Genomic DNA, 26,803 nt, shown 5'->3' with positions numbered 1-26,803 from the left:
GTTCTTATTTTGTTGACTTCTGCTCTGATCTTAATTATTTCTGTTTTTCTGCTAACTTTAGACATCTTTTTCTAGTTTTAAAAGTATAACTTAGATTATTTCAGATATTTTCTTTTGATGGAGACATACTGCCATAAATTTTCTACTTTCCTAAATGTTGGTATATTGTTATCATTTTCATTTTTCTCAATATAGTTTTTATATTTCTTTTTTAGAATTATTTTTAGACTCAATTTGTCTATCATTTTGAATAGTTGTAATTTCATTTGTATATACTTAAAAGTTTAGAAAGTGGATTCTATTTTTACAGCTTTATTGAGGAATACTAAATATATAATAAATTTCACATGTTTAAAGTATGCCATTTGTTTTCTACAGCTGAACTCCTCATTCCTAGGATAATATGGTAGGCCCATCCATCACTTCAGGATGTTTCATTCTAGCCCTTTCTGAGAGCTCTATTTTTTCCTCCATCTCTCCAGCTATTCTTGTTCCCTTATCTGTCAACCATCTGTATTCACTAGTCTTTGTCAGTAAAAGCATACAATATGTGATTTTTTTTTTTGGGGGGGGTCGTACAAGGGATATAACCTAGAGGAATTCTGCCTCTAAGCTACACCCCTAGACTTATTTTATTATCTTTATTTTGAAACAAGATCTCCTTAGGTTGATGAGAGTCTCACTACTTGCTGAGGCTGTCCTCAAACCTACTCAGCCTCCCAGCATAGGGATTATAAGCTTGTGCCACCATACCGGGCTCCAATATAAACTTTTTCTTTCAACATTACATTAATCCATTGTTGCATGCATCATTAGTCTATTTTTAAGGTTAAGAAAGAAAATATTGCCTCTGGGTGTCATTCTAGGCTCTCAGTTGTTAGAGCTAGTAATGTATCATATGTAGTGCTAACAAGCACTTTTCTTTGAATTCTGTATGCATATAAAACATTTCTAAAATAAGTAGCACATATTGTTATAAGAAAGAAGTTTACTAACTATATTTGTCAGCCATGAGTAGAGACAACTATAACTCAGGAGTCTGCGTGTAGAGGATCACTTGAGCCCCAGAGTTCAAGGCCAGCTTGGGCAGCACCAGTATTTGTGTATAGTTCGTTTACCTGTAACCTTACAAAATACAGTCAGAATACTGTTTTCTAAAGCTAGTTAAGTTAGTTCTTTTTCATCCCCATCTCTCTTAATGTAGAGTATCATTTATTACTAATATAATTTCATTCCATTTTGGGTTCTCCTGATATAGTAGTTGATTTTAACAATTTATTTATTTGGAATATGAAATAGTATCATGATAGTAAGTCATAACTGTACTAAAAGGTATTCTAGAAATGTCCTCCTGACTGATCCCACTATTTTTATTCCTTAAATGCACCTGTCTCTTCTAGGAAACTGGTTTCTCTAGTGTCTGTAATTTAGTCTTCCTGTAATTCTTTTGCACAGAAAAACAAATACATAAGTTTTTCTTTATACAAAGGGTAGCATACGGTATATCCTGTTCTATACTTTTTTTTTTACTTAACAGTAAATATATTCTGGAAATCACTTCTTATCAGTAAGTAGAGATTATCCTCATTTTTTACAGCTGCTTATATTGCTCTATTTTGTGGATTTATTATAATTTATTTAACCACTCTGCTATGTATGAGCAATTGGATTGTTCCCAACATTTTTTTTTTCTTTTTTTGGTGGTACTGGGGTTCCTGGAAGCCCTTCTACCTCCGGGCTACACTCCCAGACCTATTTTTACATTTTTATTTGGAAACAGGGTCTCCTAAGCCAGCACCCGCGGCTGGCTTCGAACCTGCGCGATCCTCCTGTCTCTGCCTCCCAAGCGCGGGGATTACAAGCATGCGCCACCACGCCCGGCTTTTCCCAACATTTTGTAATTGCAAACAGTGCTGTAAGGAATAGTTTTATGCAAATATATTTTCTGGTTTGGAGGTGTAGATTAAAGGTAGATTGTTAGAAGGGAGATTACTGGGTCAAAATAATTTTTTAAAGGTAAAAACATTTAAAGAAATGTTCTATTTTAAAAATAGAACTTGTATACTCAGAGTATTATCTTATACTTAGCAGTGCTTTAAAATATACATATTAAAACCTACCCAAGTGAAAGTGGTAGTATAATATATGGTAAGGAATAATAAGTACATGAAAAGAAAGAACAGTATTTAAAAAGTGAAATATGTCATCTAGCTGGCACATTTAAGAAATATGTTTAGGAAAAGGTAGTTATTAGATAGTCAAGATGGAGGGTGGGGGCACACTATATTGGCAAGTTTCCTGAAATGCATATGCTTTAGTAATTAGACACATATTGACTTTTAAATGTCAGCCAACTTTTATTCTTTTCCTTCTCTAGCATCAATTTGTATGAACAGTGACTATTCTTCTTCTATGGGGGTATCAAGTTTTCTGTGAACATTTGTTATATAGGAAATAAGTTACCATTTTTTTGTATAAACTAACACTAGATTTGTGGTACCAGCAATACTTTTAAAGTTTTGTTGGTTAAATTATTTTCTTATTTATCAAATAATGGCTGAGGAATTCTTGATTTTACTATTGAGATTTAAAAACATTTCCTGTCTCTACATTTTTACTTGAATTCAATAAACAAGTGCCTATAGTCATGGGTGTAACCTTCAGCAATGTGTTAAAATACAAGTCTTCAGTTCACTTTCAGAAGTAAAAAGCTGATGATATGAGGTGGACCATCAGTTATCAGAAACATTCCAATTTTAGAGAAGTTGAGTTATAAATAAATGTATGTCCTGGCATTGTTGAAATAGGGTTTTTAAGTCATTTCCTGTATTTTTAAAAGATGGTTTTGATAACCTTCAGTAGTCTAATTTTCTATGATTAGGCCAGTATGTCACACTGAAATCTTTCCATTTCATGATTTTGAATTTCTAGTTTTTTTTCTTGACTTTAAACACCAATTCAGATTTGTGCAGTACAATTTTATGAACATCTTAGAGATCACGAGAATCTGTTACCTGCCTTAAAAAGATTTGTTAACTTTAACCTTCCAGACTCTAAAAAATGTCTTTGTTTAGAGACTTTGGGCAAGGAAGTCAGGCAACTGGTTTTTTTTTTTTTTTTTCTGTATAATAATGTTAAGATTGGAGTTGTATTCATTTATTCATGATTCTATTAGGGAAAAGATTTATAATAAAAGAAGAGCTGGGCATGGTGGCACATGTTTGTAATACTAGCGTTTGATAGGCTGAGATAGGAGGATCAAGGTTCGTAGACATCCTCAGCTACTTAATGAGGTCCTTTGTAACTCAGTAAGACCCTATTTCAAGTTAAAGGAAAAAAAAAATAGGGCTGGGGGAGTAGCTCAGAAGTAGAATGCCCCTGAGTTCCATCCCCAGTACTGCAAAAATAAAATAAAATGAAATAAGAATGAGTCATAATTATATTTAGCTTAATAAAACACAAGAATATTTATATCCTTCCTATAGCCTCCATTACTACCAGTTCGTCTTTGCACATTCTACGTAGTTCTAAATGTATGGTATTTCTTCATTCACAATGTGTCAATATAATAAAAAAAATAGACCTTTTAGAATTGGGACTAGAAGGAAAATATGACACAAGGAATGTATTCATTAATTGTTTTATTTTATATCCTCTGGATGGTTTGATTTTTATTTTCATGTGTAATTATCTTTCTTAACTTCATCCTTTCATACTTGTCTACTATGTTGTCTCAAATCCTTTGTGTTCTTAGTACTTTGTTTGACTTTTTTTCTTGGTGTTACCCACCCTTTAAGGCTAAGTCTACATCCCATCTATTAAAACTTTACCAGATCCCATCCATAGCAAGTATCTCCCTCCCCCACCCCCCATGGTACTGGGAGTAGAACTCAGGGGCTTTTCTACCTCCAGGCTATAATCCCAGACCTATTTTATATTTTATTTGGAAACAGGTCTCACTAAGTTGCTGAGAGCCTCACTAAGTAGCTGAGGCTGGCTTCGAACCTGTGAAGATCCTCCTGTCTCAGCCTCCCAAGCGCTGGGATTATAACCGTGCGCCACCACAATTGGCTGCAAGTATCTCTTAAATCCCATTGCTTTCCAGTGGTCAATATTCTAATATTATACCATTTATTAAAAGCTATTTTAGTTAGGATTATTTAAGTGTCTGTTTTTTTTGTTGTTGTTAGATTTTGGTACTGAATTATTAAATATACTAAATTATGTCTTGTAGTATATAGTATAGGCACTGAGTATTTCTTCAGTGAATCCTTATAACTTTTTAGATATATGCATTATTTTCTTTATTTCTTTCTCAGAGTTACGATGTAATAATATTACTAATTAATATGCTCAGAGTATTCTGTATTTAAGTTTTTATTTTTGACATTTTACCCCTTATTTTCTGAAATATAAGAATTATTCATTTGTGGGTTACTGTATCAGTGCAAAACATGATTGATTACATAGATAGTCAGTTTTCCACATTATCTACTGTAGACACTTTTATTATTATACAATCTTAGATTTAAGGAAGAATATTTTATAAATAATGCTTTTTTATCCCCTATAGATTACTCCCTCAGAATATTGGCCTTCTCTATGTTGGAGGTTATGAAAGACCCTTTGCACAAATCAAGGTATGATTGTTCATTTTTGGTATACTTTTTCTTTATTTTCACTTGTCTAGAACTCTCCAGAAATTTGTTAATAACCATCAACAAATCAAAAATATTATAAGCATGAAGTAATAGTTCATTGGCTTTTGCATAATTTTGCAGAAGTCATTCAGTTTTTCAAAGGAATTATTTTAACATTCTTACCTGTATTAGAGTTGATTTTGACTAAAACAGTCCAGTGATTAATTTTGAAAAGTCTATTTAGATTTACATGGATTTGTCTTTTACATCATTTGTCTTTTACATCAATTTAACAGTTTTATTGGTAATAAGTATAATATAATTTATAAAATAAATTGTGTACAATTTGATAAATTTTGATATGCTTAACGCTTGTAAAAAAAAAAAAAGACAACACCAACATCAAGATAATGAACATATCCATCACCTCAAATAACTTGTGTCCCTTGAAGTTTCCATCTTCTGCCTCTCCCTTTCCCTTTTAGTCCCCAGGCAAACACTGAACTGATTTGTGTCATTAGAGATGAATTTGTATTCTAATTACTTCATTTAAGAGGGAACATATACTAAATTGCCTTTCTCTCTTCCTGTTTCTTCATCTTTCCCTCACTATCCTCTCTTGTTTCACTAAACTTAGTGATTTTGAGATTTATTTACATCCTTGTACTTACTACTACATTCTTTTTTATTGATGAGTAGTATCCCATTACATAGTTATAATTTGTTTACCCTTTCACATGTTGATTGATACCTGGATTGTTTCTAATTTGGAACTACATAAATAAACATTTGTATACATATACAATTTTTGGCATGGACATTTGCTTCCCTTTCTCTTAGGTAATAAACTATCCGATATTTCTCTTGAGTAAATAGATCTATCCTATTGACCTATGTGTCTGACTCTTCACCAACACCACACTGTATTGATTTCTGTAGCTTTATAAAAAGTCATGAAATCACATGGTATAGACCCTTCTACTTTTTGCATTTTCTATTGTGTTTTGGGTAATCTAGGTTTCTTTCATTTATTTATGACTTTTTATAGTCATATTTATTAATTTCTTTAAAATTGGCTATTTGATATTTGAGATTATATTGAATCTATAGGTCACTGTAAAAAAATTGAAATCTTTGTGTGTGTGTGTGTGTGTGTGTGTGTGTGTGTGTGTGTGTGTGTTACTGGGGATGGGCATTCTACCTCCGAGCTACACGCCCAGTCCCCCCAGTCCTATTTTTAATTTTTTGAAACAGGGTCTCACTGAGTTTCAAAGAGACTCACTAAATGGCTGAGACTCTCCGCAAATCACAATCCTCTGGTCTCCGCCTCCTGAATGCTGGGATTTTTAAGTGTGCACCATGCCCAGAAAACATTGAAATCTTAACACTATTAAATCCTTCAATTCACATTGGTCGTGATGGCACACACTTGTAATCCCCTCACTTGGGAGACAGAGACAGGAGGATTGTGCAGGTTCAAAGCCAGTCTTGCTGGCTCAAGAGCCTGTTTCCAAATGAAAATATAAAACAATAGGTCTGGGACTGTAGTCTGGAGGTAGAAGGGCTTCCAGGAACCCCAGCACCATCGATAAATATATAAACAAATCCTTCAATTCATGAAGGCTATATCTCCATTTATTTAGGTTTTTATGTCTCATGACAATGTTTTATTGTTTTCAGTGTATTGGTCTTGCACATTTTAAAAATAAATATATCAGTCCTAGTGCACATGATGTACATTCACCAGCATATCAAAGTCAATCACTAAGCTACACATAACAAGGAGGAAGAAGGGAGGGAATGGGGTTGGAAGTGGAGAAGGGCTAAATGAGTGTATATATTTCATATTTTTATGCTATTTTAAAATATTTTATTTCAATTCTTTGTTGCTGGTATTTAAGAGGTGATATTTTAAATGTCTTGATGTTAAATTCTTAAACTTATGTGTAATTCTAGTAGCTTCTTAATTTATTTTATAGGATTTTTCTACATAATGATTATATGACCCATTACAAAAGATAGCACATTTTTTCTGATGTGGGTGCTTTTATTTTTTAATTATACTGGCTAAAAATGACAGTACAGAGTTGAATAGAAATGGTGAGACATTCTTGCCTTGTTCCTAATCTTAGAAAAAAGGCATTTAATCTTTTACCAGAATTTTTATAGTAATATTAGTTAAGAATTGATTAATTCTAATTAGGCTTTCTTGTATAAAATAAAATAATATTAACAGCCAGGCAGTTAATAAAAGGGAGGCTTAAGATCATTTTTCTTTGCTTTTATAACTTTCTGTTAATGTTTCTGAGAGGCCTATTGAATTGGTTTGTTGCTTAGATTTTTAACTTTACATTTGTTTCTTGGTCACATGATCTTATTTTTCTCCTGTTTACTTGAGAATTATAAATTTAAATTCCTTTCCACTTGTATTTATGACATACTGTTTTTGCTTTGGAGAATAAGAACTTTTCTGAGTAGACTTAAGCCTGAGTAGGACATTCAGGATATTTAATACTGAGGAAGTTTAGTCATATCATCAACATAATTAAATGAGAAATTTTATCTTAGCTATCATAGCATCAGTACCTCTATAAATATCTTCATTAATTAAGCCTAAATCAAAATACTCTAAAAAGTCCATCATTAGGCTCTTAAATTGTGGACCCTCTTGAAATATTCAAGTTCCATAAATAATTACAAGCATTCAGGTACATTTCTTCTTTCAATTTTTTTAATATCTCTTTAATGTGAGAGGTGTTCACAAGAGATTTTTTCATAAACCCCTCTCACTATCCCATATTCACTTAAATTTAGCAGTTTAGCTGGATTTTTTTAATTTTTTAATTTTTAATTTTTGGTACTGTGGGTGGAACCCAGGGGCTTTTTACCTTAGGGCTATACTCCCAGACCTATTTTATACTTTATTTCAAAACAGGGTCTCAGTAAGTTGCTGAGAGCTTCACTAAGTAGCTGAGGCTGGCTTTGAACCTGTGTGATCCTCCTGTCTCTACCTCCCAGGCGCTGGGATTACAAGAGTGTGTCACCACACCTGGCTCAGCTGGAAATATTAAATATTAATAGGTTTCAGCAGAAACATTTTTCATAGCTTAGTTGTTTTTTTTTCTATTCAGTGGCTTGGAAAATTTTTTTTCTACTTATTAGAACTGAAAAAATGAAAAAGTGAAGGGTTTATCTGATAATATTTAGGCAATGATATATTTTTTGAGTATGGGTTTAAGTATGATGTCCCCAAAGCATAATTTTAGTATATTAGGTGATGGTAATTTCTTTATTACTCACCTGAGTCATTAACATAATATTTTCTTTATCTGTGTCTTTCCTAATGAGCTTAGTGACAGATTTCAATTCTTTGTCAACTCTTTATGCCTGGGTAATAAAATCTATTGAAAAGAAATACTCATTATTTTAAGTTGTTTTGTTTGTTTGTTTGTTTGTTTGTTTGTTTATTCATTTATTTTGTGGTACTGGGGATGGAACTCAGGGGCATTCTACCTCCGAGGTACACTCTCAGCCCTATTTTTATTCTTTATTTTGAAACAGGGTCTCACTGAGTTGCAAAGAGCCTGTCTGGGATTACAAGCGTGCACCACCACGCCTGGCTGGTTGTCTTTTTTTTTTAATTTTACTATAAGAAAGGTTTTTCTCATTCACCCTGAAAATATTTCATATCCTTATTAATTGTTGAATTCTTTTTATAATTTCTGTGGCTTTACCTAATTAGATTCCTTCCTGATTAAAATACTAATAAGTTCATTGGAAAACAATAAAAATTTCATAGTTTAAATGCTTGAGATTAGGCTGGAGATTTAAGGTTCATTTCTTATCTTCCATTGTACCTGACTTGTAGTCATCCTGAAATATCAGCATTTTCTCACATTAAACTAAATGTAATGATAATGTGTTATATGTCATAGGCATCAGATATAACCTTTAAAAAAGGAGATTGCTTTGCTTCCTTAAGAGCATATTGGTGCTGATTTTTAAAAATAAATCAGGATAGGAAATTGTTGAGAAAAAGAAATTCTTATTAACATCATAGGACTAAGTTCTTCAGTGTGTGTGGCTTGGTAGTAGAGGCTCTGTTTGTTAAAGAGATAATTTACAATTATATTTCTAAAAGAAGCTCTATTTTATAAAGGTTAGAAGGAAGATATATTTATATATAAAAGGTAATAGATACTTGGATAAATGTTGAGTAAGTTCAGAGATATACTTATGGACATTTACACTACTAGCATATAACATGGATCATCATAGTGATCCAACTGAACACACACTTTCATTGTTTACTCATCTTTTAGTTTTCCATCCATAATAAGGGTATAAATAAATATGGATAAGCATTGGTCATCCCTGTAGTCTAAGACCGGTGCATCTCCTGCTAATTATAGGTTTCATTGTTGGGGGAAGTTATTCCAACTTACCTTTTCTATCTTAACAGCTTCAGTAAGTCATGGGGAAGATCTTTTTATATATCACTTTCACCCAAAGCAGTGACTCTACTCCCAGATCATTGATCCATTTCAGAATCTATGTAAAATATGAACCCTCTCCCGAGAAAAATTTACACACACACACACACACACACACACACACACACACACACACACACCTTTTGCTTCTAATTTAAGTGCATTGAAGGACCCCAGATTACAAATATGTTCACTGAGTAGTGAACGGATTTTCCCAAGTTTTTCTATTAGCCAACATGCATGATTATTTGTTTTACAATAAATAAAACACTGATAATTTTATCCTGAGTTAAAAATACAGAGTAAGAAAGGAATTGCCTCATGTATCTTCAGCTATTGTTTTATGCTATAAATGAAACATTTTGCCTTCAATCAAGACTGTAACTTCTTTTAACTTTATCAGTATTAAGGAGTTTTTAGCTGGGCATGATAGCACATGCCTGTAATCCTAGCAACTCAGAAGGCTGCAGTGGGAGAATCACAAATTTTGAGGCTAACCCCTGCAACTTAAAAAGACCCCGTCCTACGCGGGCATGGTGGCGCACACTTGTAATCCTCGCGCTTGGGAGGCGGAGACAGGAGGATCACGCAGGTTCGAAGCCAGCCACGCTGGCATAAGAGACCCTGTTTCAAAAATATAAAAATAGGTCTGGGAGTGTAGCCCGGAGGTAGAAGGGCTTCCAGGAACCCCAGTACCACTAAAAAAAAAAAAAAAAAAAAAAAAAAAGACCCCGTCCTCCCAATAGAATTTAAAAAATTTAAAAAGGGTAGGGAACATAGCTCAGTTTAGAGCACCCTTGAATTTAGTCCCCAGTATCACACATACACACAAAAAAGATCAACTTGTTTTTAAATGTACTGAGTTGTATGCAACTTAGGATATCAGTAAGTAAGAGGTATATTCACTGTATGTATGTAGGCAGTCTTTGAAATTAAAAAGGGAAGTTTTTATTAAAATAATAATTTGGTTTAATCCTATTTATAAGCTTTTAAACTATCAGAAGTTTTGTAGACGTCCTTTATATGGGGGTTGAGTTGTATATTTTGCATGTATGCATGTACATATTCATTATTCATACTTTATTTTTGTAGATACATTCAAGTCTCTAATTGTTTATATTTTATACCTACTTTCTGTGTTGTTTTCTGGAGCATATTATAGTCTAGTAAAAATCTTAATGCTAATTTTTAGAGGTTTCTAGTCCTGAAGGCTCCATTTAGCAGCCAAAATCCATAAAACCTAAAAGGATTGAAGCCTGTCCACATCACTTTTAATCACCCACAGGGTTGCTCTGCAAAGTCTCCAGCCAAAGGGCTTCCCTCCCTTCAGGAGTTGATGCTAGTTGCCTCTTGCAATTCTGACAGCCTGAGAAATACGAGAGGCTGTGAGGCTGAGTCAGACCCAGGCTTCCATGTCGACACTGCGGAAAGTCTAAAAAAAATGTCTTCTATATTTTACATATAAGTTCCATGCAGCAACTATATATGAAAAGTAAGCACTATTACCATTATTCAGAATCTTTTTTTTTTCCTGAGGAGTTATTTTACAGTCATTACAGCTAGGTTATTCCCTGCCTCAGACCCTGCTTCTATCCGTGCTGAGTGACTGGGTGCTGTTAGTCACAGTCATAAACTCTAAGCTTCCTGAGCTTGAATTTTAAAGATCTTTGTGTCTGTATTCATGCTCATGGGTAATGAGGTAAAGCAATCCATCTTTATCTCTTCTTGTTGCTGTCATTGTCTTGGTGGTCCTCCTCCTCATCCTCTTCTTCTTCTTCCTTCTTCCTTCTTCCTTCTTCTTTTGTAGTACTGGGAATTGAACCCAGGGCATTCTACCACCAATCTTACCCCAAACTTTATTTCTTGTTCTTTATTTTAAGTTACAGAGGGCTTACTAAGTAGCTGAGGCTGGCTTCAAACCTTCAATCCTCCTGTCTCAGCCTCTGTAATAAGCATGTATAAACATGCCCACATGGCTCTCTTGTTTATTATTGAAGTTGTATTTGAAAACATAATACCCTCAGATTTTTTTAATTAAGTAAAATATAATATTTTTCCTTTCAGTTATTTTAAACTCAAATTATTGTTACTCTAAAAATAGTTTAGGGATGAATAAGAAGTCAATTTAAATTTTTAGGGCAAATTAAAATTGAAGATAAAGTATTTGTTTTTGAATCTTTTTATTATGAAGACTAAATTGTCTCAGAAAACTGATGGAAATGATTTAGTTTTTTTGCTACTGACTATTGTTTAGAATATATGTGGGGACTTCCGGGAAGATGGCGACTGAGAAAAGCAGCATTTACTGCTAAAACTCGATCTCTGTTGCCACAAAATCAGCGCTTTTCATAGCCAGAAAACACCATCAGCAGAGAAATAAAAAATGTAAACACAAGGGACAGAGAAAAAAAAGACTAGAAGAACAACCAGAGACCAGAAATCAAGCCTGCTATGCGTCAGCGGGGCCGCGCCAGCACCATCTTCCCTCACAACACTAGGCTCCAGAGAGGAAAGGTAAACAAGGAGCTGAAGTGAGCAGCTGTGGATCATTTGGGAGTAATTCAGCAGTTCTTTCAGCGCAAAGAACGCTTAAAACTCCCAGTGGCCAAGCTCATCACGCCTTCCAGGAACTCGGAACGGAGCTCAAAACCAGAAAAGAAATACTCCAGCCTCACGGCCAAGGGCGTGGCAGTGGCGCCATATTGCCAGCAGCGCCAGCCTCACAGCCAAGGGCGTGACAGCGGCGCCATTTTGCCAGCAGAGACAGAGAGTTCACCGTGCCCCACCACAGCTCCAGATCTCTGTGCACAGTAACGGTGAGTGTAATTGCGGCCCCTAAAGGAGAAATACCTGTACTGCACTCCCAGGGACTTGCGCAGCTTTGATAATCTCCTTGGGTTGGACATTTTGCAGTCCAACCCAGTGAAGGAGTAGCAGTGGCAGAGATACCACACCCTAGTCACAGCTCCCCGTGGGAAAATGCCCAGCCCGGCACCCCCATAGTCTTGCACAGCCTCAATTAACTTCCTAGTTATGAGACTTTGAGATACAACCCAGTAAAGGAGTAGTGGCGGCTGAGATTACAACAGACTTGAGATACAGAGCACCCTAAGAGAAGTCTTAGTGACCCAGGGAACTCACATATTTCTGAAATGATGGGAAAGAGGAACAACAATAGAGCAATGAATGCCCACAACCTCATATTATCAGAACCTGATAACACAGAAATTCAGAGATCTCCAGAAGATCAAATCAGGAATATAACTGTAGAAATAATACAGGACTTTCAAAAAGAATTTAGAGAGAGTCTAAAAGAAATAAGCAATCATTGAGGTAAAGGCCTCAATTCAAAGTATAAACAATCGATTAGACCACATGAAGAATAGAATCTCGCTCCTAGAAGATGATCACTCCAAAAACGAACGCATAATTTATAACTTAGAAAAAAAAATCAGACAGGCAGGAATCTGACATTGAAGAAATATCGGCCCATTTTAAGAGAGCTAACCTAAGAATAATTGGAATAGAGGAGGGAAAAGAAGGTGAAACCAAAGGGATCAATAATCTCGTCAAAGAAATAATAGCAGAAAATTTTCCAAACATAGAGAAAGAGGTCGATACACAGGTCCAGGAAACTTACAGAAATCCCTTTAGACAGGATCAGAGAAGAGGATCCCCACGCCACATAATTGTCAAAATGACCAATGTGGAAGCCAAGCAGAGAATCTTAAAGGCAACAAAAACAAAGGGCCAAGTGACATTCAGAGGCAAACCAATTAGAATCACTCCAGACTTCCCAAACCAAGTCATGAGAGCCAGAAGGGCTTGGAGTAACATATTCCAAACTCTGAAAGAAAACAACTTCCAGCCAAAAATTTCCTACCCAGCAAAACTTTCTATCAAATTAGATGGGGAAATAAGAAGCTTCCATGACAAACAGAAACTGAAGGAATTTATGCCTTCAAAACCAGCGCTAGAGAAAATACTCAAAGAGATTAACTACAAAGAAGAAATAGGTAATACACACCAGAACCAGAGAAACAAGATTTTCCATCCAGCAGACAACTAAGCAAGGAAGAATATATTCATGTGTTTATAGGTAAAAATCTTTGGAGATTCATTATTTATTTTAGTCTTTTACCTATTTCTAAATTGTATTTCTAAATTGTATTGTTTGCTTTTATTGTTGCTAATTTGTAGGATTTCTTTGGAATATTAATATACCTTCAGATGTAAAAATATTTGGAAATATTTTATCCCATTCTATCAGTAACTTTTAACTCTTTTTACATTGTTCAATTTTTTTATTTTTTAGGAAGTTTGTTTATTCTTTTGTTGCCTGTGCCTTTGAAATCATATCCAAGAAATCACTGCCAATTTCAGTGTTGTGAAGTGTTATGACTCAGGTTTTCTTCTAAAAGTTTATAGTCTTAAGATTTACATTTAGGTCTTTTATCTATTTTGAGTTAATATTTGTATATGGTGTTAGGTAAGGGTCCAATCTTATTGTTTTTCATGTAATTATTATTTTTCAACAATATTCAGTGAAAAGATTATTACTTCCTTCACCAAATGTTCTTGGAAACTTTGTCAAAATAACTTGGCCATATATGGAAGAATTTATTTCTAGGCTTTTTATTTTACTCCACTGATTTATATATCTGCCTTTATAGCAGTACTACACTGTTTCAATTATGGTAGCTCTATAAGGTTTGAAATCATAAAATGTACATCTTCTAGATTTATTCTTTTTCGAGATTGTTTTGGGTATTTAGAGTTCATATTTCATGTTAGGATAGACTTTTTCTGAAAAAAAATAAATGTACGATAGTTTTGCCTTAAAAAAAAAATATATATATATATATATATCCCCTCTGGTATGAAAGAAAGCAAAAAGAAATACTGAAATGTTATCTCTAAGTGATCAAAAGTTTTATATCAGACAGATGAATCTGTTATGTGAGATTATCATTGTTAATTTTGGATAAATTGCTATGATATTAGATGTCAACCACTAAGCCAAGCATGGGAAGGAGAGATGGGGAGGGAATGGAGTGGGGATTGGGTAGGGGATAACTGGGCAATGTGTGCATGTATGTCTACACAAGTTTTTATCTTATTATGATGTATGAATACAGTGCACCAATAAAAATGTTTTTTAAATGTGGTTTATCAGATCAAAACAATTTCTTTAACATCGTTATTTTAAATTTCTAAAATATCTGAATAAGTACTTCAGATAAAGATGAAATCCCTAGAACTAAATGTTCTAGTTTAGTGGCTTCCAAACTTTTAGCTCTAATGTGTAGGAATGTAAGAAATATATATCTATCAGGATTTAGATACATACAACATAAACTGAAATTTCAAAATCGGTACAATACCATATTTTCTTTTTATTTTCTTCTCTTTGATTATTAAATGCTGATCTCAACTCACTAGGTTAATTTTTAATTGAAAGTCGGTCAAGTTCTACCCTGGGGTGAAACTTGTCCTGCTAATGCTGCCATGTGTTTGTGGCAGAAGAATAGACCATGGATGTGATAAGATGATAGTGAGGGAGTCACCTGGCTCTGGATTGAGGATAACCCTTCAAATGGCTTTGAAGAGGAAGAAAAAGATGAGAAGTCAGTTTCTGGGAGGAGGAAAGTATAGGAAGAGATAAATGAGAAATGGATTACGATGTTTTATGGAGCTAAGTTAAAGCTATTTTCTGTTCCAAAAATAATCATTCTCAAGAACAGAAGGGGGAGCCTTCCACGCCTACTCTGTCTTCCAAGTGATTTTATGTATTTTTAGGTTAGAGAAAGAAATAAAGGTAAAGTCTCCCCCAAGTGAAAAAATTAGAAATTGAGGTAGGGTGAACTTGAGAGAAAGCAATAGGATCAGATCTTGATTTATGTAATAGCCTCACTGAATGTCTAAATTTTTTGTAGTACTATTAATGATGAGTCAATTGTTTAGTGTCTCATATTGCCATAGTAAAGACCAAGTAATTATCCCTATGTTCAAAACAGATTAAAAAAGAGAAAGAAACTTAGAAAAAATACCCTCAAAGAATCAGAAAGTCTCTGTACTTTATGAAATAGTGGGCAAGTTGCTGACAATTTTTTTTTTTTTTTTTTTTTTTTTTTTGTGGTACTGGGGGTGGAACCCAGGAGCTTTTCTACTTCTGGGCTATACTCCCAGACATATTTAATACTTTATTTGGAAACAGGGTCTCACTAAGTTGCTGAGAGCCTCACTAAGTAGCTGAGGCTGGCTTTAAACCGGTTCTGTGAGATCCTCCTGTCAGCCTCCCAGGCACTGGGATTACAAGTGTACGTCACCACTCCCAGCTTACCTGGCAGGGGGAGATACCATGACCAGTTTCTCTTTTTAAACAATGTCTTGCTAAGTTTGTGATGGTCTCCCTAGGTTGCTGAGACTTGGTCTCCAACTAGAGATCTTGTCTCAGTCTCCGAAAGTGCTGTGGACATGAGTGACACCATGTTCACCTGCTGACAATCTATACTGCACAGTTCCTAGCAAAATGCTTCAGATCACTCTGGGCTTTTGAATGATTCAAGCCCAGCAATAAATAGGCTGTGACTTTCTGGATGCTAAATATTACACATTATTTTAATAAGTCATATGTTAATTGCAGACCAGACTTACACAGAGCAAGCTCTAATGTCCCTTTTCCTGCCTAGGTGCTTATTGTTGCCAAATTAGTGAGAGTTAAAGCCTATAATCACTTGTGTTTCAATCTCAGTATTCTTATCTTGATGTCTTTAGATAACCTATCAACAAGACTGATAAGGTCCTGGTGGGCTGGGCTCTGTCTTGTTCTTTCTGTCCTCAGCATTTAGCCCAGTTCCTAGCACATAAAAGCATTAAGTAAACATTTGTTAACATTACTATTGAAGAATGCTTAGGAAACAAAATATTTTTACCATTAAAAGTTTACCACAAAGTTCATCAAACTATTTACAACCTCTAGTTCTAATTATATACATATTTACAGCCTTAAAACTTTATGGAATTTTACTCAGCCATAAAGAAAAACTCAATTACATCATTTACAGGGAAATGGATGAAACTGGAGGACATTATGCTAAGTGAGATTAGTCACACACAATAAGAAATAGGATGCTCTCCCTAATCTCTGAAAGCCAGGGAGAAAATCGGTCATTGGAGGAAGGAGGAAATTCTGTAGATAAGTAAATAAGGCAACCTAACTGAGGGGATGGGAGGGGAGAAGAGGGAAATTCTCTAATGTACATGATGTACTTTAACTAACATATCAATGTCAGTCATCAAGCCAAACATGAAAAGGAGGGAGAGGGAATGAGGTGGGAACTGGGTAAGGGCTAATTGATTTGTGCATGTATGTCTCCACCATTTTGTATCCCATTAAGATGTATGACTACAATGCACCAATAAAAAAAGTTTTTAAAACTTTATTTTATAATCTCTATTACATCTTGAGTTGGGACATCTTGGTAGCTATATAAATTTAGTTTTATTTTCTAATTTAAGATTGTGGTTTTAAAGTATTATTAACATCAACTGCTTTATTTGAAATGTAGATTTTTATGAATACATTATTCTGAGAACATTTTAAATATAGCCCTCAAATTAATTTCCCATTAAAAAGTTAACATTTTCTTAGCTAGAAATTCCAGTGGTTTTCCAGTCTGTTTTGAGCTAGATATTTATAGAAAAATATTGGAATTTATTATATTAGCATATCAGGGTAAGCTATTATTAAACCTGACTTGAAACAAAAACGATTCCTTTTTGTAAGTTTGAAAAGTTTTAAGTGAAAAGAAAGCAAATGATATAATGCAATATTTTGCCCACTTTAGAATTTATAGTGTAATGGACTTCCCATTACGAAAAAATGAAATGACATGGTACTTCTTATTGCTTTTAGTTTGGTTTTTACCTACCAATATTTTATCTGTAAAAAGAAGTTTTCTGGCTTGAATTTTATAGGCACTGGCAACTATGAAAGTATAAAAGATTGTACCTAAACTGGCTATCACTGAAGTCTTATGTTTGGCAAGTAATACCACAGTTTCTGATTAAATTTAGAAAGATTCTTGCACACTGCTCCCCAACTCCGGTGGGATCAAACCAAGGGCCTCATGAATGCCAGCCAAGTATTCTACCACCAAGATACATCCCCAGCTACTAGTTTCTGATTAGACATATATCTAGAAGTTAGCTATTCTATTTCTCACAGGAGAAAAATAATTTCTCCAGTAAGTAAAAGAATATTCTCTTGTCTTCTTGACTAATAATCTCAAGATACAGAACAGCTCCTTCACTCTTACCTAAATGAAGATGCAACATGAAAAGATTCATTTCAAGTGTTTTATGGCCATGATTCAGTCAATTAGTAAAGGGCCAAACCATATTTTTTTGTTGTTGCTGCTGCTTCCTCCTCTTCCTCCTCTCGTTCTCCTCCTTATTCTTCTTTATTGTGGCACTGGGCATTCTCCAAGCTATAACCCCATCCCTATTTTATTTTATTTTATTTATTTTATAAGTGGAACATATTAAAAATGGTATACATTTAGATTGTGCTTGGTGCCCTTCCTCTCCCCCAGTTCCCCTTCTCCCCTCCCAACAATGAGTGTCCAGATTAACCATGCAATATTCATACTTTTACACATATTCAGATGTAGCTCCTCCATTAATCAACCTCAGACTTCTTCCTCTCCTATCCTTCCATTCTAGCTTTGCTGAGATTTCCCCTCCATTATCTAGAGCCCCGCTGGTATCCCCAATGCTCCCTAGTTTGGGCATATTAGTGAAAACATATGTCCTTCTCTTTATATTTTATTTTTATTTTGAAACAGGGTCTCCTAAGGTTGATGAGAGTCTCATTACTTGCTGAGGCTCAGACCTGTGATCCTCCTGTCTCAGCCTCCCAAGTAGTAGGATTACAAATGTGCACCACTATGCCTGGCTTTGTTGACTTTTCTGACATGTGCATTTTTTAAATTTATTTTTTGGGGGGTCCTGGGGATAGAACCCAGGGGCATTGTACCTCCACACCACACTCCCAGCCCTATTTTTTAGTCTTTTATTGTTTTGGAGGGGGTACTGGGGTTCCTGGAAGCCCTTCTACCTCCGGGCTACACTCCCAGACCTATTTTATACTTTTTTATTTTTGGAAACAGGGTCTCTTAAGCCAGCAGGGCTGGCTTCAAACCTGTGCAATACTCCTGTCTCCGCCTCCCAAGTTCAGGGATTACAAGATTGCGCCACCAGGCCTGGCAAACAGGGTCTCATTGAGTTGCAAAGGGCCTAAGTAGCTGAGGCTGCAGGGAACTGATTCTCTGATTTTCAGGTCTCTGCCTCCCGAATGCTGGGATTATAAACATAGTCACCACACCCTGCTCCATTTGTGCATTTTTAAAAGCCTGTGACACAGGTTTGTAATCCCAGCATTCAGGAGGCTGAAACTGGAGGATCTGGGTTTGTGGCCAGCCTCAGCTACTTAGTGAGGCCCGCTGCAACTTAGTGAGACCCTGTTTCAAAATAGAGAATTCCCCAGTACAGCAATCAATCAATACATACATACATACATACATACATACATACATACATACATACATATAAAAAATAAAAAGCCCTGAAGGAACAAAACAAGATTCCCACCCCTGACTTAACTTTGTCTCCTCCACCACCACCAAGAGCATTAACAAACTCATTCTAGGTAATACAAATCCTAATGTTGCCAAAAATTGTAATAGGAGATATTGAAGTCGATACTTGAGTACCTTCAGAAATTTGAGACTGTGATGTAAACATACATGCACACAGTGCTTGCTTTGTTTTCCTACAGATCCCACCCTGCTCCACCCACTCCCTTACACATTAGTGAGATTGGTAAAGATCAGAAAGACAGAGAAGGCTTAGTAGGATGGCATACCTTACATAGCTAATGTATAGGACAAATGCGTGATATTGTCTCTGTACTGTGTGATTTCAGTGTATACTATTTTGAAGTAATTACTGTTTTGTTAAATTATTATCATATATGCCACATTATTAAAGTCCTTAATGTCTTCTGAGTTTTACTTGTACTGAGACCAAAATCATCCATATAATTTTTATAATAGTAGTTAAGACATTGTCTAGACTAAGTGCCTTGACCAACAGAAGTATTTTACTACAAAAGTCAGAATAGAGACTCATGGTGCTCTGTTCATATAAGTGGGAGTATTATAAAAAGAGCTTACAGCTATAACCTAACTTGATATGTAGTCATTGTTGAGTATAATTACATTTGTTATTTGTTAATAGGAAGAGCTGAGAGTTCTTGTGTTGGGAATACTGGTGAATCTCTGAGGTTTTAAAAGGCATCTAATTATACTGTCTTGTATATAAAGTATTTTCTTTTCTATACCCAAAGCATCTCATTTTAAACTTTTATTATGTCATATATTTCTTCTAGCCATTACTTTTTAGAACGTCCAACACTACTTTTTTCTTATTATTAAATTTGTTTTATTTTTATTATATGGTTATTAATTTTGAAAAGTCTCTGGAAGCCTATTTCTTTGAGAACTAGCTGGTAGGAAACCTACTATATAAATAAATCTTTGTGCATTTTAGTGCTCTGATTAATTCACAAAGAAAAAGCTAATACCTCAGTTGCAGGATTTTTTTTTTTCAAGCAGGTGTGGCAGTTATGCTAGATACAGTGAAAACAGTTTCTCATTTTCAAACTTGAAGTTGAGTATGCCTTGTGAGCGTAGCTGGAATTAAAACATTTTAATGTTTTTCCTTATCAGTGTATCTTAGAGGCATTTTGATGACTCAGAGATGATTTTAGCTGTAAAAAGAATTATAGCAGAATTACAGGCAGAAGGAACAGATGTTTTTTAAGTGTCAGAAGGAGTAGGTTGGTTGCATAGCACAGGGTAATTGGATGATGTAAAAGGCAGTGACTGTGAGAATAATCACAGAGATGTACCCAGCATGGTTATGGTTTAGCAAAAAGATGAATGAAGTAAAGTAATATGTGCATGATATAGGTCATTAAATGTCACTACATGGACCTAACTGGAGGGAAATTGAGCCACATGAGAAAAAAGGTGAGAATTACATTGGTGAAGGGAAGTAACTGTTCATGGTGAACTATTCCATGCTATTGTATCCAACCTCCTGGGCCCTTTTAGGAGTCATTCTTATCTATAGTAACTAAAATGGTAAATAAAATTCAGTGATGATCTTCAAATGTCTTCACTGGCTTGAATGATTTAATGAATCGGTAAAAGCATGAAAATTTATAGTTTGGGAGAAATAACTAAAGAAAGTTCTGTTCTTTTGATTCCACTCATTCTTGGTAAATTCCCAAGTATGCTTACTAGATCCACTTCATTTTGAGACCAGGTCTCTCCTTAAAATTAGCACTGTAGGCCAGGACAGAAATCTGCCTCTTTTCAGTGCCCTGACTTGGATAGTGTGTCTCTTTCTTTTTCAAAGTTTTCTGTTCCTTGATAATCTCTTTCAGGCATCTTGACATCATCTAGCATAAATTGAGTCTCCTATTTATGACTTCCACAACATTCTATATATTTACTCTGCATTGATATGTTTTGTTCACTTTTAAATTAAAATTACCAGCCGTGGCTTCCTGTTACTCACTGTAGCAAATGTAGAGTCCACCGGGCTTTCTCCTCCTGTTGAACCTTTATTTCCCTAACTTCCACTTCTCTTTAGTGATATGTATTTACAGTTCCTTATTCTTGTGACCTTATATACTATTCTCTGGTTCATTATGTATCTCAAAACTTAACAGTTAGTTAGAAGCATATATGTGCAAGGCACTTTAGTACACATATAAAAATTAAGAAGAGATTTTATCTGTTCCTAACTTACAGTTTGATTGATGATATTGCATAAATCTCTTTTGTAAGAAGATAATTAACCATACAAGGTCAGATATGATCTCTTAAATGCTTAAAATTAGTTTTGAATATCTGAAGCTAAGGATGAACTGTGGACTGAGGTAGTCAAGGTAGGCGGGACTCATAAAGGAAGAAAGAACTGTTTGTACCACCAGTTAGGTGACTGGTAGATTATGTGTCTCTATGTTTCTCTCTTTGCTTCCTGTGAGAATAGCAGGATGCTTGGTATTGAAGGAAGATTAAAAAAAAAAAAAAAACAATGTGGAGCTTTTGGGGGGCCGTGGATACAAGAGGCAGTAGTTGGGTTGGAGCAAAAGGTATGTAGGGAAATAATAGGAGATATAATTGAAGAGGTAAATTGGTATTAGACCATTTTTTTAAAAACCACACATACTATTAAGATGTGATGGTATATACCTGTAATCCCAGTATTGGGAGGCTGAGACAGGAGGTCCAAGGCCAGCCTCAGCAATTTAGCAAGATCCTTTTTCAAAATAAGAAAAAGGGCTGGGGGTGTAACTCAGAGGTAGAATGCCTCTGGAATCTCCTGTACAGGGAAGGGGGAACTAACCCAATAAAGTATGTATATTCTTAGACATGTAAAGTTATGCAAACAGTATACTTACACAAAACTAGACTATCAACGGTTACACATCTAGGCTATAAACTATAGCAATTGCTTCTAGGTTACAAACCTGTAGCGGTGTTCCTATACTGAATTTTATAGTAGTTATAATGGTATTTGTATATGCAAACAAAAATGTTGTAGGAAAAATACAGTGTCAGTTTTTTAAGTGGTTACACTAGTGTGAGCACTGCTTGTGAGTGTAGCTTTCAGCACTGGACATCTGAGTGAGCCAGCGAGTGGTGAGCACATGTGAAGATTGTGGCATTACCGACCACTCTATAAACACTACCCACCAAACACTTTGCACTTAAGCTACACTATTTGAAATTTTTAATTTTTTTCTTTACAAATATATTAAACTTAGCTAAGTGTAACTATTTTACTTTTTTGAACTTTTAATTTTTAACTTTATTACTGTTTTTGTAATAACACTTAGCTTAAAACACAATGTACCTATGTATAAAAATATTTTCTATCTTTATTCTGTAAATGGTTTTTATTTATTCTTTTATTTTTTTTTATTTTTTATTTTTGGTGGTACTGGGGTTCCTGGAAGCCCTTCTCCCTCCAGGCTACACTCCCAGACCTATTTTATACTTTTTTATTTTTGGAAACAGGGTCTCTTAAACCAGTAGGGCTGGCTTCGAACCCTTTCATTTTTGAACTTTTTGTTAAAAATTAAAACATCAGTATATATATTAGCCTGCATAGGTTCAGGATCATCAGTATACTGTCTTCATTCCACATCTTGTTCCACTGGAAGGTTTGGAGGTGGTAACACACTGGAAGCTGTCAGCTCCTATGCTAATAAGTCCTTCTGGAATATCTCCTGAAGGAACTGCCTGAGGCTGTTTTATAGTAAAAAAAAATTTTTTTAAATAAGTAGGAGTGGAGTACACTCTAAAATAACAATTAAAAGCCAGGGGTGGTGGCACATGCTTGTAATCCAGTACTTGGAAGGCTGAGACAGGAGGATCCACTTTGGATAGCTTCAGCTACTTAGTAAATCCCTTTGCGACTCAGTTTCAAAGTAAAAAATAAAAAATAGGGCTGGGGTATAATCTCAGAAGTAGAATGCCCCTGGGTTCCATCCCCAATACCACACACACACACACACACACACACACACACACACACACACACAGAATAAAAAACAGGGATGGGGTATAGCTCGAAGGTAAAATGACCCTGGGTTCAATCTCCAGTACTGCAATCCCCCCCAAAAAAACAAACAAACAAAAAAACTCAAGTAAAAACTATGGTCAGTAAATAAACTAGTAACAAAGTCATTTATTATCATTTTCAAGAATTGTTATATTGTACTATAATGTTATGACAGCTATGATGTCACTAGGCAGTAGGAAATTTTCAACTCTACTATAAAGGCCCAAGTATCATATACACAGGCTGTCATTGACCAAAATGATATTATACAGTGCATGACTTTACTAACAGTATGATTAAAAATTTCTGTATTGGAACCAGTTGGGGGAGGTTCTTAATGGGTTTTTTTTCAGAGAAACAAGAAAATTTTATGTCAGAATCAAGTTCAGCATAACCAATACTTTCTTGATAATTTAAATCAGTATTTCATATGGCTTCTTTAGGTCCTGGCTTTACTAATGATAAAGAGTCATTGCTATGGGTGATCATTAAAGGGTCCTGGATTCCTAAAATTCTTAACTGTGAGGTGATGAAAATTTTTATACCCTTTCATATTGTTTGAAATGCTGATCTAAGAGAAACAAAGAAGTTGAACTGATAGAAAAATATTTCAGCCAAGTTTAGTGGCACACGCTTGTAATCCCAGCATTTGGGAGACTGAGACCAGAGGATCACAGTTCACAGACCGCCTCAGCTATTTAGTGAGGCCCTCCACAACTTAAGTGAGACCCTCTTTCAAAATAAAGAATAAAAAATAGGGCTGGGGGTATAGCTCAGAGGTTGAATGCCCCTGGCTTCCATCCCCAGACCCGCCAAAAAAAAAAAAAAAAAAAAAAAAAAGAAAGAAAAGAAAAATATTTCATGTTAATGTTTCTGTTTTTTGTTTTTGACATTCTGTTGCCACTCAGATTGAACTATTTTTTTGTGACAGGAAATGAATACAACAGGTTGAGAGTCTTTCTGAATATGGCTAGTTATGTCTGGATTTGACAGTTCAAGTCATGGAAGATTTTGCCTTCCCAGAGCTGTTATTTCAGTTTTGTTTTGGTTTTTTTTTTTTTTTTTTTTTGTACTTGGAGAAGCTAAGATTAAGCCCAAATCTGTTAGATATATTTTTTCCACAAGAGAATTGCTTTCTGAAAAAAGATAACAGATAGACTCAAGTTCATTCAGTGCAGATTTTTATTGTAAGAGAAATAAATTCATTGCACCCCTTTCTTCATCGAAAGTGATAATTACTCTTGTTATTCCATTCACAGCTTTTTCAGAAAGTTACTTTTAGAATTGTGACTTTAAAAACATAGCTTTAAGAATCTATTATTGAGTAAAATAAATAATTTATAAATTATAAATAATACATACAGCTAAAAATCTAGCTCCTTTGTGTACTATATCTATTAAACCTTTCTTTCCATGTCTCTACATAGTACTCTGGAAGCAGAAACCTGTATCCTCTGGTATTATACTCTTAATAGAATTATTATAGAATTCTGTTCTATACAATAAAATTGTATTCTATACCATAATAGAATTCACATATACCTGCTTTAGTATGCATACATTATTTTTGAAATGATAATCTTAGACATCATTTTCACATTTATGTGTTTGTATGGAGATTAAAGATAACCTCTAAAAACTTTAATTCAGGTATAAATAAAATTGTATGAGTTTAGCTCAGCACAGTGATGCAACCCTGTAAGGCCAGTACTTAGGAGGCTTAGACAGGAGAATCACATGTTCAAAGCCACCCTACAGCAATTTTGTGTGACACTGTTTCAGAATAAAGAAAATAAAAAGGGCTGGGGGGTGTAACTCCAAAGTAGAATACCTCTGAATTCAATCAAAAGGAAGGGAGGGCAGAAGGGAAGAAATGTATGATGTTTTGTTTTGTTTTGTTTTTGGTGGTTCTGGGGATCTTTGAAGCCCTTCTACCTCCGGGCTACACTCCCAGACCTATTTTATATTTTTATTTGGAAACAGGGTCTCTTAAGCCAGCATGTCTGGCTGGCGTCAAACCTGCATGATCCTTCCGTCTCCGCCTCCCAAGCGCAGGGATTACAAGCATGTGCTACCATGCCCGGCTGAAATGTATGATTTTAATTGTACTGATTCTAGAAGAAAATAAGACATTTTATTTTTTTATTTTTTTTGAGGGTCTGGGGATGGAACCCAGGGGCATTCAACCTCCGAGTTACACCTCCTGCCCTATTTTTTGAGTTCTTTTTTTTTTTTTTTTTTTTTTTTTGGGAAACAGGGTTTCACTAAGTTGCGGAGGGCCTCACTAAGTAGCTGAGGCTGTCTGCAAACCGAGATCCTCCAGTCTCAGCCCAAGTACAGGGATTACAAGCGTGTGGCACCATGCCTGGCTTGAAATAAGACATTTTATAGAGAGACATAATAAATCATTTTATTGAGCACATGTTATACAACCAATATTAAACCCCATTATATCTATAATAGTCTTACAAAATAAATATTATTTTTGTTTGTTTGCACATACATGAGAAAACTGAGACATAAAGAGATTGAATAACTTGTATCCAATGAATGATAACATTGAAACTGGATCTCGAGTTTTTCCAACTCCTTAAGATCACTTTCTTTTTTCTTATAATACTGTTTTTGTGTAAGTATTGCTGTGTTAAATTTTCACTTGAAAATGTTGATTATTTCAAAGGAACCAACACATACATCAGTGCATCAAAACCAACAATCTGTATGGAACTGCAAGACAGCAAAGACTTGCTTCAGTTATCTAACATCATTGTCATTTAATGAAGCATTTTCCGTATAGCTTTTTTTTTTTTTTTTTTTGCAGGTCTGGGGATGGAACCCAGGGGCATTCGACCTCTGAGCTACACCCCCCTGCCCTATTTTGAAACCGGGTCTCACTGAGTTGCAGAGAGTCTCACTTAGTAGCTGAGGCTGTCCGCGAACCGCGATCCTCTGGTCTCAGCCTCCCAAATGCTGGGATGACCGAGCGTGCGCCACCACGCCTGGCTCCATAATAGCTTTTTAAGCATTAATAATTTTTTCTTTGCTATCATTAGATGTATCCCTGCCTTTTTAAACAAAATGTGCTGTAATTTAAGTTTTATATTCAGTATCATCTTAGGTTATTGTCCAGTGCTTTAATAGTGATATCCTCAGGGGTTGTTAAATCAGTTACTGTGTAGGTAAGTGCCCCACGATTACTAAGTTTTTATGGTTAGTAATTTGATGGCAGCTGTCATTTCTCAAGGTCAAATTCTGACAGTTCCTTCTTGCTGCTGCTATTGTTGTTTTTTGGGGGTTTTTTTTGCCAAAAATTTAAGACGTACTGCTATTTACAGGGAAATTAGATAACTAAACTTGTTAAATCAGTAACCTCAATTTGTACCCAATTATATATATGACCTATGGGCCTCAACATATCTCTATAATGTTCTGTAGAAATATAGCACTTTGTTTCACTCGCACGGGACCCAGACCTATCAATCAGATCCCTGTTTTTTCTGTTTTTAATGAAAAGAGTAGCTAATTCTGTGTTTTTATTAAGGTAGTCCTACACTTTTGTCCTTGTTCTATGTTTAAGGTCCTATAGTATTGCCTTTTATTTCTTTTATATATTTATATATACTGCTCTTTTACCCTAAATATTTGAATATAAGACTACTTATAGGCTGTGTATGTGTGGTTACAACTAAGAAGACAAAAGACATTAGCAGTTATGCTAAGAAAGACAGTTCTTTCATTAGCTGTGGTTTTTCTTCACTAAGCCTTTAGGAACAAAATCCCCTTTTCCTCCTGTGGCAGCAGCGGATCTCTGTCACTGCGACACACAGCTATACCAATTGATGTAAAACAGGTTTGAAACTTAGAATACTTCTCTTAACTTGCACTTAGTGTCTTCAGGTTTCTCCAGCACAATGAGTCAGTTCTGCTCTTCTCTTGTCAGGACCTTGCTGCAGTATTCGCTTCTGT

The 26,803-nt window shown here is 35.1% G+C and overlaps 1 protein-coding gene across 3 annotated transcripts in view; it reads left to right on the top strand.

The window, feature by feature from the left end:
• Positions 1 to 26,803, top strand: part of RNGTT (RNA guanylyltransferase and 5'-phosphatase) — a gene marked incomplete at both ends in the record, with an annotated part of 279,010 nt that overhangs the window by 216,498 nt on the left and 35,709 nt on the right. For all 3 annotated transcript variants that reach the window (XM_080700452.1, XM_080700451.1, XM_080700450.1), the window contains one exon: positions 4,574 to 4,640. In XM_080700452.1, the coding sequence (XP_080556578.1) occupies positions 4,574 to 4,640 (67 nt within the window). The remainder of the gene's footprint in view (positions 1 to 4,573; positions 4,641 to 26,803) is intronic.

This window comes from Muscardinus avellanarius (assembly GCF_963383645.1).
Source record: "Muscardinus avellanarius genome assembly, chromosome: 8".
In the NCBI taxonomy this organism is placed as follows: domain Eukaryota; kingdom Metazoa; phylum Chordata; class Mammalia; order Rodentia; family Gliridae; genus Muscardinus; species Muscardinus avellanarius.
Note: the sequence above shows the minus strand (reverse complement) of the source record. Positions and strands in the feature narration are given on the sequence as shown.